Source organism: Acinonyx jubatus, chromosome D2 (genome assembly GCF_027475565.1).
Source record: "Acinonyx jubatus isolate Ajub_Pintada_27869175 chromosome D2, VMU_Ajub_asm_v1.0, whole genome shotgun sequence".
Taxonomy (NCBI): Eukaryota; Metazoa; Chordata; class Mammalia; order Carnivora; family Felidae; genus Acinonyx; species Acinonyx jubatus.
The window spans coordinates 7,875,989-7,890,239 of record NC_069393.1 but is presented as its reverse complement, the minus strand read 5'-3'; the positions used below and the strand labels follow the sequence as shown (position 1 = coordinate 7,890,239).

Genomic DNA, 14,251 nt, shown 5'->3' with positions numbered 1-14,251 from the left:
TCTTCATAAAATATTTACCAAATAATTCACCTTTTACCACTGGTTTGAAATGCAACCTTTAGTAGACACAAATGCCCCATATGTTTTTAATCCTTTACTGAACTATCTATCTAGAAAAAAAAATCTCGTTTTCAAATGTCTATCAGGGGTCCCTGTTTGCCAGGAAGGGTTTATCCATTTTTTTTTTTAAGATACTCTGTATCTTTTCCTCCCCTGAATGACCTTTCATTGCTTTTCCTGAGAAATATCCTTACCATTCACATGTAGAACTCAACCTTTAAAGTCCCCCAGGTTTATATGGAACAATGTGCCTTTAGTAGCCATGACAATGAGTGGTTTCTCCTATCCCAACAGAATAAGAGACAATGGCTAATCCTTTTTGGATTACAGAATTCCTAGGTTCTAGTCAGTTCCAGAAGGGATGTGGCAAATATCTACAATTCATTTACACTTATCCTCCACAACATCTTAAAAATGAAAATCTGGAGATAGATAGATGGCATAGATAGGTACAGCTATGTATATTTACACATCAACTGTCATCAAGTTATATTTTAGGTTAAACGTGGTAAAATTCAGATGATCCTGTGAAATTACCCTTCAAGTGTTAACCTGCATAAGTATGGACAGATCAAGAACTGACTGAAGCTATAAAAATTACCTAGAGAATGTGCCAATTAAAATGAGATCGAGCATGGGGCACCTGGGCGGCTCAGTCAGTTAAGCGTCTGACTCTTGGTTTCGGCTCAGGTCATGATCTCATGGTTTGTGAGTTCAAGCCACACATCGGGCTCTGTGCTGACAGTATGGAGCCTGCTTGGGATTCTGTCTCTCTCTGTCCTTCCCCCACTCACTCTCTCTGTCTGTCTCTCAAAAATAAATAAACTTAAAAACAGTTTTAAAAAATAAGACTGATCATTAATAGAAGAATAGAAAACACACTCAGAGAACAAACATGGGTTACACGTATTCAATCAGTGTCCATAGGACAAGAAGTTTTTTGTCATTATTCCTTCATTCATTTAACTATTCAATAAATATCTCCTGAACATCACTAGTGGCCCTGTCCTAAATTCTGGGGATAAGCTTACTGGTCAGTGAGGACTACAGCAATAGTTAATTACAATTCAGTGTCCTGTGTCCAATGAGATACGTAGAAAGCTATGAAACCATCAGGAGGATGCCAGACCCAGCTCTGAGGGAACTCAAGGTGACAATAATATTAGGATCTATCTTAAACTCTGACAATTCGATCTTTGAGGGCACACCCGCTGAGAAATCTTCTGATTACAATGAATGGAGAACTTGACTATACATTAAGTGAGGGCCTTGAATGCCACACTGAGGGACTCACACTTAGGTGGATGGACAACAGACAGGTTACTGAGGATTATGCTCAGAAAGATAGAATTAGGGGCGCCTGGGTGGCACAGTCGGTTAAGCGTCCGACTTCAGCCAGGTCACGATCTCGCGGTCCGTGAGTTCGAGCCCCGTGTCGGGCTCTGGGCTGATGGCTCAGAGCCTGGAGCCTGTTTCCGATTCTGTGTCTCCCTCTCTCTCTGCCCCTCCCCCGTTCATGCGCTGTCTCTCTCTGTCCCAAAAATAAATAAACGTTGAAAGAAAAAAAAAAAAGACATTTAGAAAGATAGAATTAGAAGCTGTCAGGTCAGAAATGTACCTCGAAAAAGTTAATTTATTACTGTTTTAATAAACCTGCAAAGTTGTATGACCATCACTACAATCCAGTTTTAGAATATCTCATCTCACCAAGTTCCTCATGCCTGTTTGCACTCATTCCTCACTCCGACCCCACCTCCCCCAGGCAACCACTAATTTATATTCCGGCTCCGTAGATCTGCCTTTTCTAAAAATTATATATAAAAGAATCATACAGGGGCGCCTGGGTGGCTCAGTCGGCTGGGCGTCTGACTTTGGCTCAGGTCACGATCTCGCAGTTTGTGAGTTCAAGCCCCGCGTCGGGCTCTGTGCTGACAGCTCGGAGCCTGGAACCCGCTTCACATTCTGCGTCTCCTCCTCTCTCTGCCCCTCCCATGCTCATGCTCTGTGTCTCTCTGTCTCTCAATAATAAATAAACGTTAAAAAAAATTTTTTTTTAAAGAATCATATAAATTAGGATCTTTTGTGCCAGGCTTTTTTGACTCAGACTAATGTTTTTTTAGGTTTATGAATGTGATAATGTTTACCAGTAGCTTATCTCCTTTTATTGCTGAAAAGTATCCCATTGTGGGGCTACATCACATTTTGTCTCTCCATTCATAAGTTTATGAACATTTGCATGGCTTCAACCTTTTGACTATTACATATAATGCTTCTATGAAGATGCTTCTGCAGACCTTCATACAAAAGTCTTTCCATGGATATAAGGTTTCATTTCTCTTAGTTACATGTTTAGGAGTAGAATTGCTAGGTTGTTTGGTAAATTAATGGGGGTTTTCCGGTCTGTCTTTTATGTCATAGCCCTTCGAATGTGTGTGAAGTATTTCATTATGATTTCACTTGCATTTTCCTAATGAGCTATGATGTTAAGCATTTTATAAATGTGCTTGCTAGTCATTCATAGATCTCTGGTAAAATACATGCTCAAATGCTTTGTTTATTTTTAATTGGGCTGTATGTACTCTTATTGTTGAGTTGTAAGAACTCTTTATATATTCTGAATACAAATCCTTTAGCAGGACTTCCCCTTATTTTCTACAAAGTCTACAAATATAATGTATGATATGTATGACATGACATAATTTATATGACATATAAGTATTTTCTCCCAGTCTGTGGCTTTTCTCGTCAGAAGTTTCTTCACAGTTTCTTCTGAAGTACAAAAGGTTTTGCTGTATATAAAATGCAATTTATTGATCATGTGTTTTGGCTTTATATCTAAGAATTCTATGCCTAATCCAAGGAGGTTTTAAAATCAGAGCAACAGATCATTTAAAAAATCTATTTAGTGAAATTATCAACCACCCCAAGTTCTTTGAATTGGTCTCTGTATTATCTGTATTAAAACCACTGTATCTGGTTTAATGCTGTTTAACTCACATGTTTAAGACGTTTAAAAGTCTGCTGAGGAGTAGGGGCACCTGGGTGACTCAGTCAATTGAGCGTCTGACTTTGGCTCAGGTCATAATCTCATGGTTCCCGAGTTTGAGTCCCACACTGGGCTCGCTCCTGTCAGCGCAGAGCCCAATTCAGATCCTCTGTTCCCCCTCCCCTCCCCCTCCCCCCCCCCCCCTCCCCCGCTCACACTCTCCCTCAAAAATAATAAACATTTAAAAACAAACAAAAGGATTATATTGGAATGCATTATCAAAATATTAAAAAAAAAAAAAAAAAAAGAGTCTGCTGAGGAATGAGGAGAGAAGAGCACACTACAAAGCATGCCCAGGGAAGCCTGGGTGAGGCTAGGTGTCCTAGTCCACGGCAGAGAAGAACAGAATAACGGGGCAGAAACAGACTACCCGACGGTAGGTTCCCTGTCTCTGTCTTAGTAACCGCAGATATCTGCAGTAACTTGCACATGTCTTCAGTAAATACTACTAGATTAAACAGCCGGAACTGGTCCATGTGGCACTGTAGTACTTACAGCAGACAGCCACAGGAAACAGGTAAACAGACTGGCATAGAGCCACGGAGGGAACACGAGGCACCCTGCAGATGACGAGCACTTGGTATGGAAGAGCCTGGTTAGAGACTGAGCTTTATTGCCTATTCATTGCTTCACTCATTCAAAGAACATTTACCAGGTTCTGGGTAAAGTCTGAAAAATGGTGGGTAAATGAGAAGCCCGCCCCCAAGAAATGCAGGGTCTGGTGGAGAGGCCATCCTGTGATTACACAAACCGGGAGAGGAAGTGTCTACGCTGAGAGATACAGAAGGGGCGCGTGTCCACAAAAGGGGGCCTTACTGCGTCAGGAAATGTTTACTGAAACCGCAAATGTTTCCTGAGGGAGCGATCGGAGATGTAAGGGATGAGAACAGGGCCCAGAGAGGAACCTCCCAGGAAGAGGACACATAGAAAGCCCTGTGCTGGAAAGAAATATGCAAACAGGTGAGTCAGAAAAGGCTAGTGTGATGGCAAGACAGAGAGAGAGTAGCCCTCCCATAGGATGAAGCTGGTTAGACAGGAGGCCAGACTTTGTAGACTTTTATACAAATTAAGGCCCTGTCTTCATCTAAAGATCGGTGGAAAGCTGCTTTAAAAGAATGTCAATTGTGGGGGTGCCCAGGTGGCTCAGTCAGTTGGGCCTCGACTTCAGCTCATGTGATGATCTCACGGTTCATGGGTTCGAGCCCCCACCCCCCCGTCGGGCTCTGTGCTGACAGCTCAGAGTCTGGAGCCTGCTTCGGATTCTGTGTCTCCCTCTTTCTCTGCTCATCCATCTTCTCTCTCACTCTCAAAAATAAATAAACATAAAAAAAAAAATGTAAATTGGGAGAATGACGTGGAGACCTAAGTGTTCAGAAACGACCAGCTGGCTACCAAGCACGGAAGGAGAAGAGAGGAGAATGTATACATTTCCGCTGGACCCGTGGGGAGTGCATGCCACTTTCAGATGGTTAATAACGGTAGCTTAGGTTAATGTGGTACGGGACGCCGGTAGCATGGGAGGGGCTGGAGGGCTAATCACATCATTAGCGATGGAAGAAAAGAATTAAGTGGATGGACTAGAGGATCATTAGAAGACCCTGGGTGAGGGGAAAGAGAAGTGACTCTGAGATAGCTGGTGTGTGTTATGGGGGCGCTTCACCATTCGAGGGGAAGAACGCTTTTTAAAAGCCTGAGACTGGAGAGGTTAAACAAATCACAAAGTTTGAGGTACACCTGCAATATCCAAGCAATTTGGCAACAGAGTAAATTTTCTGTGCTGGATGCTTTGTTGGAACCAGGTATTATGACGGTGAATGAAAACGAAACAAAACAAAACATCACGGCCCCTACCTTCATAGAGCTTCTGGTCCAATAGTAAATATTAACGTATTAAATAACTCAGAAAGTAATACTAAAAATTGTGTTGAGAGCTATAAAAAATACTACAAGGTGTTATAAGAGAGAGTGGGGAGGTCATGGGGAAGGTCTCATCGAGGAAGTACATTTAAGCCTAACGGTGAGGAATGGGTAGGGAGGGGCCTATCTAGGAGTAAGGCAAAGAACTATCCAGGCCAAAGGAACGGCATATAGGAGGCAGGACAAAATGTGAATCAGTGGAGGGAAGAAACCATGGGGCTGGAACAAGGGCAGGAATTAGATACACTGAGAAGTGGGAGGTGTCAGATCGCCCAGGGCTTATACAGACCCATGAGGCTGGGACATTTGATTAAGTGCAGTGGGGACCCACCGAACAGTTCTAAGCAACATGTATATGACTGCATCCGGGCAGCCGAGACCTGCTGCTGTGCACAGAATGAATTGAAGAAGCCAAGTGGGGGGGGAGGGGGCAGTGAGGAGATTCCCGTGACAGTCTAGGTGACACGTGATGATGGCTCAGACTGCGAGGAGTGCTGTGGAAACCGGGGAAGGGGAAAGACTGGAGATACACTTGGGAGGACCTGATGATGGGTTGGATGCAGGGATCAAACAAAAGGAGGAGTCCAGGATGACTCCTAAGCTTCTAGTCTATGCAGCAGGATGAGTGGAGATGCCATTCACAGGGGACGAAAGTCTGTAGGTCAAGGTGCCTCAGACGCAAACAGGGAAAATACCAATTGAAGAACGGGAGACACAAAGGGCAGGTGTTTGGGGTACAGATGTACATCTAGGGAGTTGTCCGCACCTGTGTGGTATCTGCGTGGGAGGAGAATGCCCGAAGACTTTGCAACAGAGAGAAGACTGAGCCCAGGACTGAACAGAAAGAATCACAGTATTTAGGGGAGCCTGGGTGGCTTAGTCGGTTGAGTGTCTGACTTCAGCTCAGGTCATGATCTCACACTTCGTGGGTTCAAGCCCTATGTTGGGCTCTGTGCTGACAGCTTGGAGCCTGGAGCCTCCTTCAGATTCTGTGCCTCCTTCTCTGTCTCTGTCTGCTTGTGCTCCCTCTCTCTCAAATATAAATAAATAAACGGTAAGAAGAGTCACAATATTTAGAGACGGGGAAAACTGTTGCCAGCAAGAGACTGAACTAAAATAAGATACAAAACTAGAAGGGAAACCTGCTCTTTTACATTTTATTTATGTTTGATAGACAGAGAGAGACAGAGCACAAGTGGGAGAGGGGCAGAGAGAGAGGGAGACACAGAATCCGAAGCAGGCTCCAGGCTCTGAGCTGTCAGCACAGAGCCCAACGCGGGGCTCAAACTCACAAACCACGAGATCATGACCTGAGCTGAAGTCGGATGCTTAACCAACTGAGCCACCCAGGCGCCCAGGAAACATGCTCTTTTAAACAAAAATCACTCCTCTTCTCTTAACTGCTACTTTTCTCCCCTGGTTCCATATTGCTCCCCTTGGTGTCCCTGTGTCCCGATTCCTCATCTCATCCCTCCCTACATACATATGCAAACAAATCACATTTCCCAAAAATAATTTTAAGGAAAAAACTACTTGACCAGAAGAAAAACACTAGTCTTCCTCGATTTTTGTTAACTTCCAAAGAAAGATTCTTTTTTTTTTATTAAAAAAAATTTTTTTTAATGTTTATTTATTTTTGAGACAGAGAGAGACAGAGCATGAATGGGGGAGGGTCAGAGAGAGGGAGACACAGAATCTGAAACAGGCTCCAGGCTCTGAGCTGTCAGCACAGAGCCCGACGCGGGGCTCGAACTCACGGGCCACGAGATCATGACCTGAGCCGAAGTCGGCCGCTTAACCAACTGAGCCACCCAGGCGCCCCTTCCAAAGAAAGATTCTATGCAAGTATACAATATGTTGATTAAAAATCATTATAACTTTCACTTCCCAAACATAAGTCATTTATTCAATAATTAAGATCGGGGAGGGTACCTGGGTGACTTGGTCAGTTTAGCATCTGATTCTTGTTTTTGGCTCAGGTCATGATCTCACGGTTTCATGGGCTCAAGTTCCACATCGGGCTCCGTGCTGATGGTGCAGAGCCTGCTTGGGATTCTCTCTCTCCCTCTCTCTCTACCTGTCCCCCACCCATGCATCTCTGTCTCTCAAAATAAATACATAAGCTTAAAAAATTTTAATATCTGGAATTCAGAAAATACTGGGAATAAATCAGAAACTAAGATTTTAGGAACACTGGTTAAATTGGGGACAGGGCTTGGCAGGCATGCTGTAACCACTGTGCCGTCCTGAGAGAAGGTGCCAGAAGTCTGCAGAACTCTACAGTACACAGACGACTATCAAATCTGACGTTGTCTTTTCTCAACAATTGGCAAAACAACAACAAAAAATTCACAGAAGAGCATCCAAAATTCAAATTCACTTAAAATAACCCTTTAACCCCAAATAAGGGATATGCTGGAGTAATCTTTTGCTTCTCTGTTACTTGGCACTTCTCAGAATTCAAATGAATAAAGTGTTAATCACCCCCATGATATTCTTATGGCGTGTCAGACATGTAGTGCTCAAGGCTTCATCAGTATTCTACGATTTAGTCCCAACAATTCCACAAGGTAGATTCACTATGACCCCCATTTCAATGAGGGAAGAAAATCTAAGGTTCAGAAAAATCTAAGATTCCTTTAGAACAGCAAGTGCTTGAACCTATACCAACCAAAGTCAAAGTTGTTCTCTCCTTCTTGGCTCTGGAGACTTTCAAACAAAGGACTAAAGAAAATACAGGAAGAAACTACTGTGCTTTCTCTAAACTACTGAGATTGGGCCAAACTTTGGAGAGGTGGGGTCTCTTCCGGTGCTAAGGTAAATTTTTAAAGAAATAGGTTAGGGGCACCTGGGTGGCTCAGTCAGTTAAGCATCTGACTTGGGCTCAGGTCATGATCTTGCGGTTTATGGGCTCGCAGTTTGTGAGTTTGAGCCCTGTGTTGGGCTCTGTGCTGACAGCTCGGGGCCTGGAGCCTGCTTCAGATTCTGTGTCTCCCTCTCTCTCTGCCCCTCCCCAGCTCACATTCTGTATCTCTCTCACTCAAAAATAAATAAACACACTCAAAAAAAATTTTTTAAAGAAACAGATTAAATCAGCTCATTGTAAAACCATAAACTATTGAGAATTGGCTCATGAAAAAGGTCATTAGCATTCACCATGGGCAACAGCACCACCGTACATGCACTCTGATGATTAATCAAACCAGCCACCAATGGCTCTTAGGAATGAGATCAGATTACATGCAGTCAAACTCAACACACTAAATGCAAATACAGAGATTTCTCCACCTCACTGCTTCCCAGGATTCGCCCTTTGCAATAGCTGGCCGAGTTGCCAATCACTAAAATTATAGGGAGTGTACTGCAAATTTAACTAAATTATCTTCGACCATGACCTTTCAATAAAACATTTTGTTGTCAAAGATGTGCAAATGGTGAGCTGCTGTGAATTACTTATTGAAATGTACAAGCCTCTCATCAAGAACACAAAGGAAGGCAGGGCATCCCAAACACGGGGTACACAGGTCACAGCCATGCATTATGCATTCTTTATCACCGGCACACGCTGCGAATTTTTATCTTTGGTAGGTTCTCAACTTACTTGATTTGTATATATTTCCCTTTCTTTTTAAATCAATAGTAGAACCTAAACTCATTCTATGCCCAATATGTTAATTTCCATAATGCTAATTACTATCACATCTTTGAAGAAATATACTTGAACGCGAAACCTAGAGTGTGACAAGGTGGTTAAGTTTTATGTTCTGAATCCTTGGTAAATCGGTTCGACGGAAGTAACTCCTTACCCTTCACAAAACTGAAACAAATAAAAAAGGATGCAGCGTATAAGCCTACTATAAGCATGAATTAGAATAAGTGACCCATTTGAACAAATGTAGTCCTAGAAGGTCATCAAGGACAGAAAAGGAATAAAAGAAACATGATAGTGCTTTCAAAAATATTTTCTGAACTTTGCTGTATTAAAATGTAACATTATTCTCCCTCCTTTATTTTATACTACCTCATTCTTTCGTTTGCAATGGTTAAGTGGCACATTTCATGACAGCAATTGGCAGAGTCACTGAAAAGCACATCTGCCGTTAAAGATGACATGCAAGGGGCGCCTGGGTGACTCAGTCAGTTAAGTGTCCGACTTCAGCTCAGGCCATGATCTCATGGTTCATGGGTTGGAGCCCTGCATTGGGCTCTGTGCTGACAGCTCAGAGCCTGGAGCCTACTTCAGGCTTCAGATTCTGTGTCTCCCTCTCTCTCTCTTCCCCTCCATCACTCGCTCTCTGTCTCCCAAAATGAATAAACATTACATTTTTTTAAAGATGGCATGCAAACAGTCTACAGTAGCCTTTCTCAAAGTGTGGCAAATGGTCCTGAGGTATCCTCTGAAAAAAAGATGGTATAGCTCAATAATCTGGGGAAATATAAATGGATTCCACCCCAATTTAAAGATTCATAGTACTGGAAAATCCATCGGTAAAAAATAAAAACTTATTTAATTATTTTAACTCAGCATCTTTAAAATGTGTTAGAGCTATCTGTGATGAAGGACCAATTTTCTTTTAATTTCTAGCCTGCAGTGGTCTGATTCTCTGATAAAATACAAAAAAACTTGTCAGAAAATCATGTGTTTTTTTTTTAATTTAAAATGTACGTATGTAGGTATGTATGTATTTTGAAAGGGAGAGAGAGAGAGAGAGAGAGAGAGAGAGAGAGAATCCCAAGCAGGCTCTGTTCTGTCAGTTCAGACCCTGATGCAGTGCTTGACTGTGGCTCGAACTCACAAGCCATGAAATTATGACCTGAGCCGAAATCAAGAGTCGGACGCTGAACTGAGCCACCCAGGTACCCCGAGAAAATTAAATTTTTTAAATGAAGACATAACATACAAGCTTACATTTTGTAAATTATTTATAAATTACTGTTGATAAATTATTCAGTAAGACATAAAATTGCTCCCTTGAATTGGTATAAAAGTTTCTAAACACTTATTGTTAGTAGCTTTTCTTATCTTGTCACAAATCAATAACAATTTGTGACTGACCTGGTCCATGGGCCATACTCTGAGCAGCACTATATCTGATCACAGAGCCCTTGTGTTCTGTAACACCCATGTGTAGGATGCTCTTTTGGAAATACTTTATAAAGACATAAAATGACAAGGTCAAAGTCTAATTCCCAACAAATATTGATCCAATCCACCTGTGCATTGTGAAAAGTTCTAACTTCAGCGCTGAATTATAAACTATATTGATACCTTGTTTGTTCCACGTAAGGCAGATAGGAAAACAGGAAAAGTTAAGAAACTCACTTCAGGGTCTCAAGTGACATCTGCAAATTGTAATTGCGTTCCTGCTCCGGTAGCTTGGAGAACTCCACCAGACACGGATGCTGTCTCTTATTGTCATCTCTAACCTGAAACAGGGCAGAAAATCCTCATGTAATAGTCTCCGATATCAGACACTAGCAACGGCAAGCCATCTGTGTGGTGGAAAGTGGAGGGGGAAAGCAAGAAGGAAGCCCCAGCTCATCACCCTAGCAAATTCGCCCTGGAACCCCCCCGGCACATTAATGTTTGAGGTCAGTGGTAAAACTTGGCGTTTTCTGGGCCCCCTGTTCTGTTTGTCACAGTTCCTGGCCCCAGGTCCCATGCCTGCTCTACCCGGACACCCACAGCTCGCCCCCTCAGCCCCCTCCCGCATTTGTTTAAATCTTATTTTCTCAACCAGGTTTATCCTATCCACCTTCCCAATGTGGCCATCTGCCCGCTCACCCTACACTTTCTTTTTCTTCCATAACAAATTCCACCTGCTAAAAAATTCTGGTCTGCAGGACCGATACTTTACTGTATTGTCTATCTCCTGGCACTAGAATGTAAGACCAAAGAAACAGGGATTTTGTTCTCTTTTGTTCTTTGCTGTATTCCCAGCACCTAGAACATGCCTGACACGTGACAGGCACTTAACAAATGTTTTGTAAATTGAAATGAATTCTATGTAAGAAGGTGCAGTGATGATTTAGTTTTCATGTATAGTCATTTTATGTGTTTAAAGCCAAACGGACTGGAGACGTCAATCAGCACCATGACTGATCTTTGAGATGGTTCCAGTTGTTGATCTCACCCGCTGCAACCTCCAGATAACACAAATCATTCCTTCACCTTAACAAAATCAGCCTAATACAGGCACTTTTCACATTAATCCTTAAAAGTGTATATTAGCAATAAGAGTAAACAAAATTCAAGACTTTAGGAATCAATTAGTAAGAAATCTATTCTAGATCCTTACATTACTAAATACTTTTTTTTTTTTTATCTTCTTGGAGACCCAGGTGACACGGGCATTGGTCCCTGGTAGCACTAGATGACAGTCATATGCTGTTAGGGTACAAATTACTCCATGGGAATAATTACCAGGCTCTAGAAACGCCACATCAAAAGTGTGCAAACGTGAGCAAAAATTTTTTTAAAAAACTCTTCAGGCATCACTATGTTAAAAATAACATATTGTTTTTGCTTCCTAGTGATCTTTACAAATGAACAGGACTTAGGCAAAAGCATGTACAGTATGCACTTGACTAAATGTGTGACTCTGGAAATGAAATCTAGAATCACAGGATTTTACATGAATTCTAAACATAAAAGTGGAAGCGCCTGTGTCCAAGTCCTGATACTCTACTCCCCATTTACGTTATGTCCTCTTCCCCTCTATTATCTATACCAGAGAATAACACTACTGTCCTCTCAAAGGTCCAAGCTAAAAGCAAAAATCTGCCCAGACTTCCCTCCCTCTCTTATCCATATCCGATACTTGAACTCTAAAACACGTCTTGCAATCATGTCTCTCCTTCCCCACTGCCAGGCACACAGTTGTGACACTCACCATCTCCTACCTCAGGGACTGTTAAGAGCCTCGGCAGATCTTACAGCGCAAACAGTTCCAGACTAGAAGCTAGAAAATCTGGATCCCAGTCCTAGCTCCTGACGATCCCTGTGACTGCTCTCAAGGCCCTTCCCTCTGTGAGGACTCTCAGAGGAGACATCATCACCCGTAAAACTGAAATAACACACAGCCCAGCGCACTGTTGTGAAAATTTAATCCAGGAACCTGTGAGATTGTATGTGAAAATGGAAAGTGAAAATGTATTTATCTAAATAATACATAAATGTGAGGAAGTAGAGTATCATACAGTATTACTGCTAACATGGGGTATCATGCGGTATCACCACTAACGCTAATCCTAAATGTTCTTTATTTAAAGCTCAATGCGATAGGGGCGCCTGGGTGGCTCAGTCGGTTAAGCGTCCGACTTCAGCTCAGGTCACGATCTCGCGGTCTGGGAGTTCGAGCCCCGCGTCGGGCTCTGGGCTGCCGGCTCGGAGCCTGGAGGCTGCTTCCGATTCTGTGTCTCCCTCTCTCTCTGCCCCTCCCCTATTCATGCTTTGTCTCTCTCTGTCTCAAAAATAAATAAACGTTAAAAAAAATTAAAAAAAAAATAAAGCTCAATGCGATAAATTACGACAGAATGAATACACCCATTTCTATATTCAGTCAAATATAAGAAAGTACAATCTTTGGGATATTTAGACTAATAACATTATACAAATAAAAGTATTGTCACAGTCCTGCTAAAAATAAGTCTAGGATACATGGAATCGCATAGGAAGTGCTTTTTCTCCTTAATCTAAATTTTACTGACAAACTATAAACGGAGATCTTTAAATACGAAGTTGGAAATATATTCAATCATTGTATCTCAGCCTATTTTCCACCTATGAAATCAACTATGACCCTCTGCCCACAGGCTCCGTACTGACTGCTACACACAGTTAAGACTAAAAGAAGTAAAACACCAGGGAGGGGAAAAGAAAAATTACTGATTTCTTTTCATTTTCAGCTTTCACTCTCAATTTCAATGAGGTTTTTTTTTTTTTTCCAAGTGGCTTAAAAATCAATGCTTATTGTCTGTATATGTTAACCTTGATTTAAAAATATAACTTTCAGCCTAAAGAATGACAACTTTTCAATGGTCTATGCAACCAAGCCATCCTTCAACAGACACGCCAATAATGTTGTCCCCTCTCGTAATGAAAAACTGGACAAAAACTAATATGTAAGGGGAAAAATCAATCTAATCGATTCATGTTGCCACATAGCAGGATGAGTGAGAAAAAGTTAGGTTGTCAGAAAGATGTATTAACAAATCTGAAAATAAATTTCAAAATTACTTACCGGACCATACTGCCAGCCAAGTTCAATTTTATTCATAACCCAGAGTTCATGGATATTCTCTGCCAGTTTTTCTCTTATTCTCTCCAGGTGAGGAGGTAACACAATCTAAAATTACAAGAAAAGAAAAGAAAAGAAAAGAGAAGAAAAGAAAGGAAAAGAAAAGAGAGGGAGGGAGGGAGGGAGGGAAGGAGAGAAAGCAAAAGAAAGAAAGAAAGAAAGAAAGAAAGAAAGAAAGAAAGAAAGAAAGAAAGACAGATATCAGAAACAAATGCAATAAAATAGCGCTAACTATCCTCACAGTGAGCTGAACCAAATAAAACCATCATAAACCATCGAAACTAATGTAACAAGGTTCTAAACATTCTAATGTAGTTATTAAAATATAATTAGGTATAGCTACATTTTTTTTAGGTAATTTGGAGACTTTGGGTGGGACAGCTTATGTTTCCAAGGGAATATATGAGAAGTTGGGAAGAAGGAAAAGAGAGTGTTGATGGGGGCAGTCACCATTAAGAAAGATGCCTTCATGGGCGTGGGATATAGCTACCAAAGTGTGCATCACTTAAAAGAGAAATCACCTCAAAGTTCTTAAACCAACCTGGCCATTCCCCATAGGCCAGAATGAAGGCGATTCAGTGGCCAAAGGATAATCCATAGGCTCTCTGAGTCTGTAAATATCTGATTGTAGTGACTTATGTTTTCCCTTAACTCTACTCTACCACTCTCATTGGTTTCCAAGTATGAGCTTCTAAGGGAAAACTATCTTTACATGCTCTCATTAAAATGAGGAAGTTTAGGGGTGCCTGGGTGGCTCAGTCAGTTAAGCACCCTTCAGCTGAGATCATCACCTCACGTTTCATGAGTTCAAGCCCCCACTGGGCCCTTGGCTGTCAGCGCAGAGCCTGCTTCAGATCCTCTGTCTCCCATTCTCTCCCCTTCTCCCACTTTCTCTATCAAAAATAAATATTTTAAAAAGAGAAAGTTT

At 41.8% G+C, this 14,251-nt stretch overlaps 1 protein-coding gene across 7 annotated transcripts in view; it reads right to left on the bottom strand.

The window, feature by feature from the left end:
- RYR2 (ryanodine receptor 2) overlaps positions 1 to 14,251 on the bottom strand; it is a 749,501-nt gene that overhangs the window by 306,309 nt on the left and 428,941 nt on the right. For all 7 annotated transcript variants that reach the window (XM_053207799.1, XM_053207801.1, XM_053207802.1 and 4 more), the window contains 2 exons: positions 13,267 to 13,371; positions 10,347 to 10,450 (listed from right to left, as the gene is read on the bottom strand). In XM_053207799.1, coding sequence (XP_053063774.1) covers positions 10,347 to 10,450; positions 13,267 to 13,371 — 209 coding nt within the window. The remainder of the gene's footprint in view (positions 1 to 10,346; positions 10,451 to 13,266; positions 13,372 to 14,251) is intronic.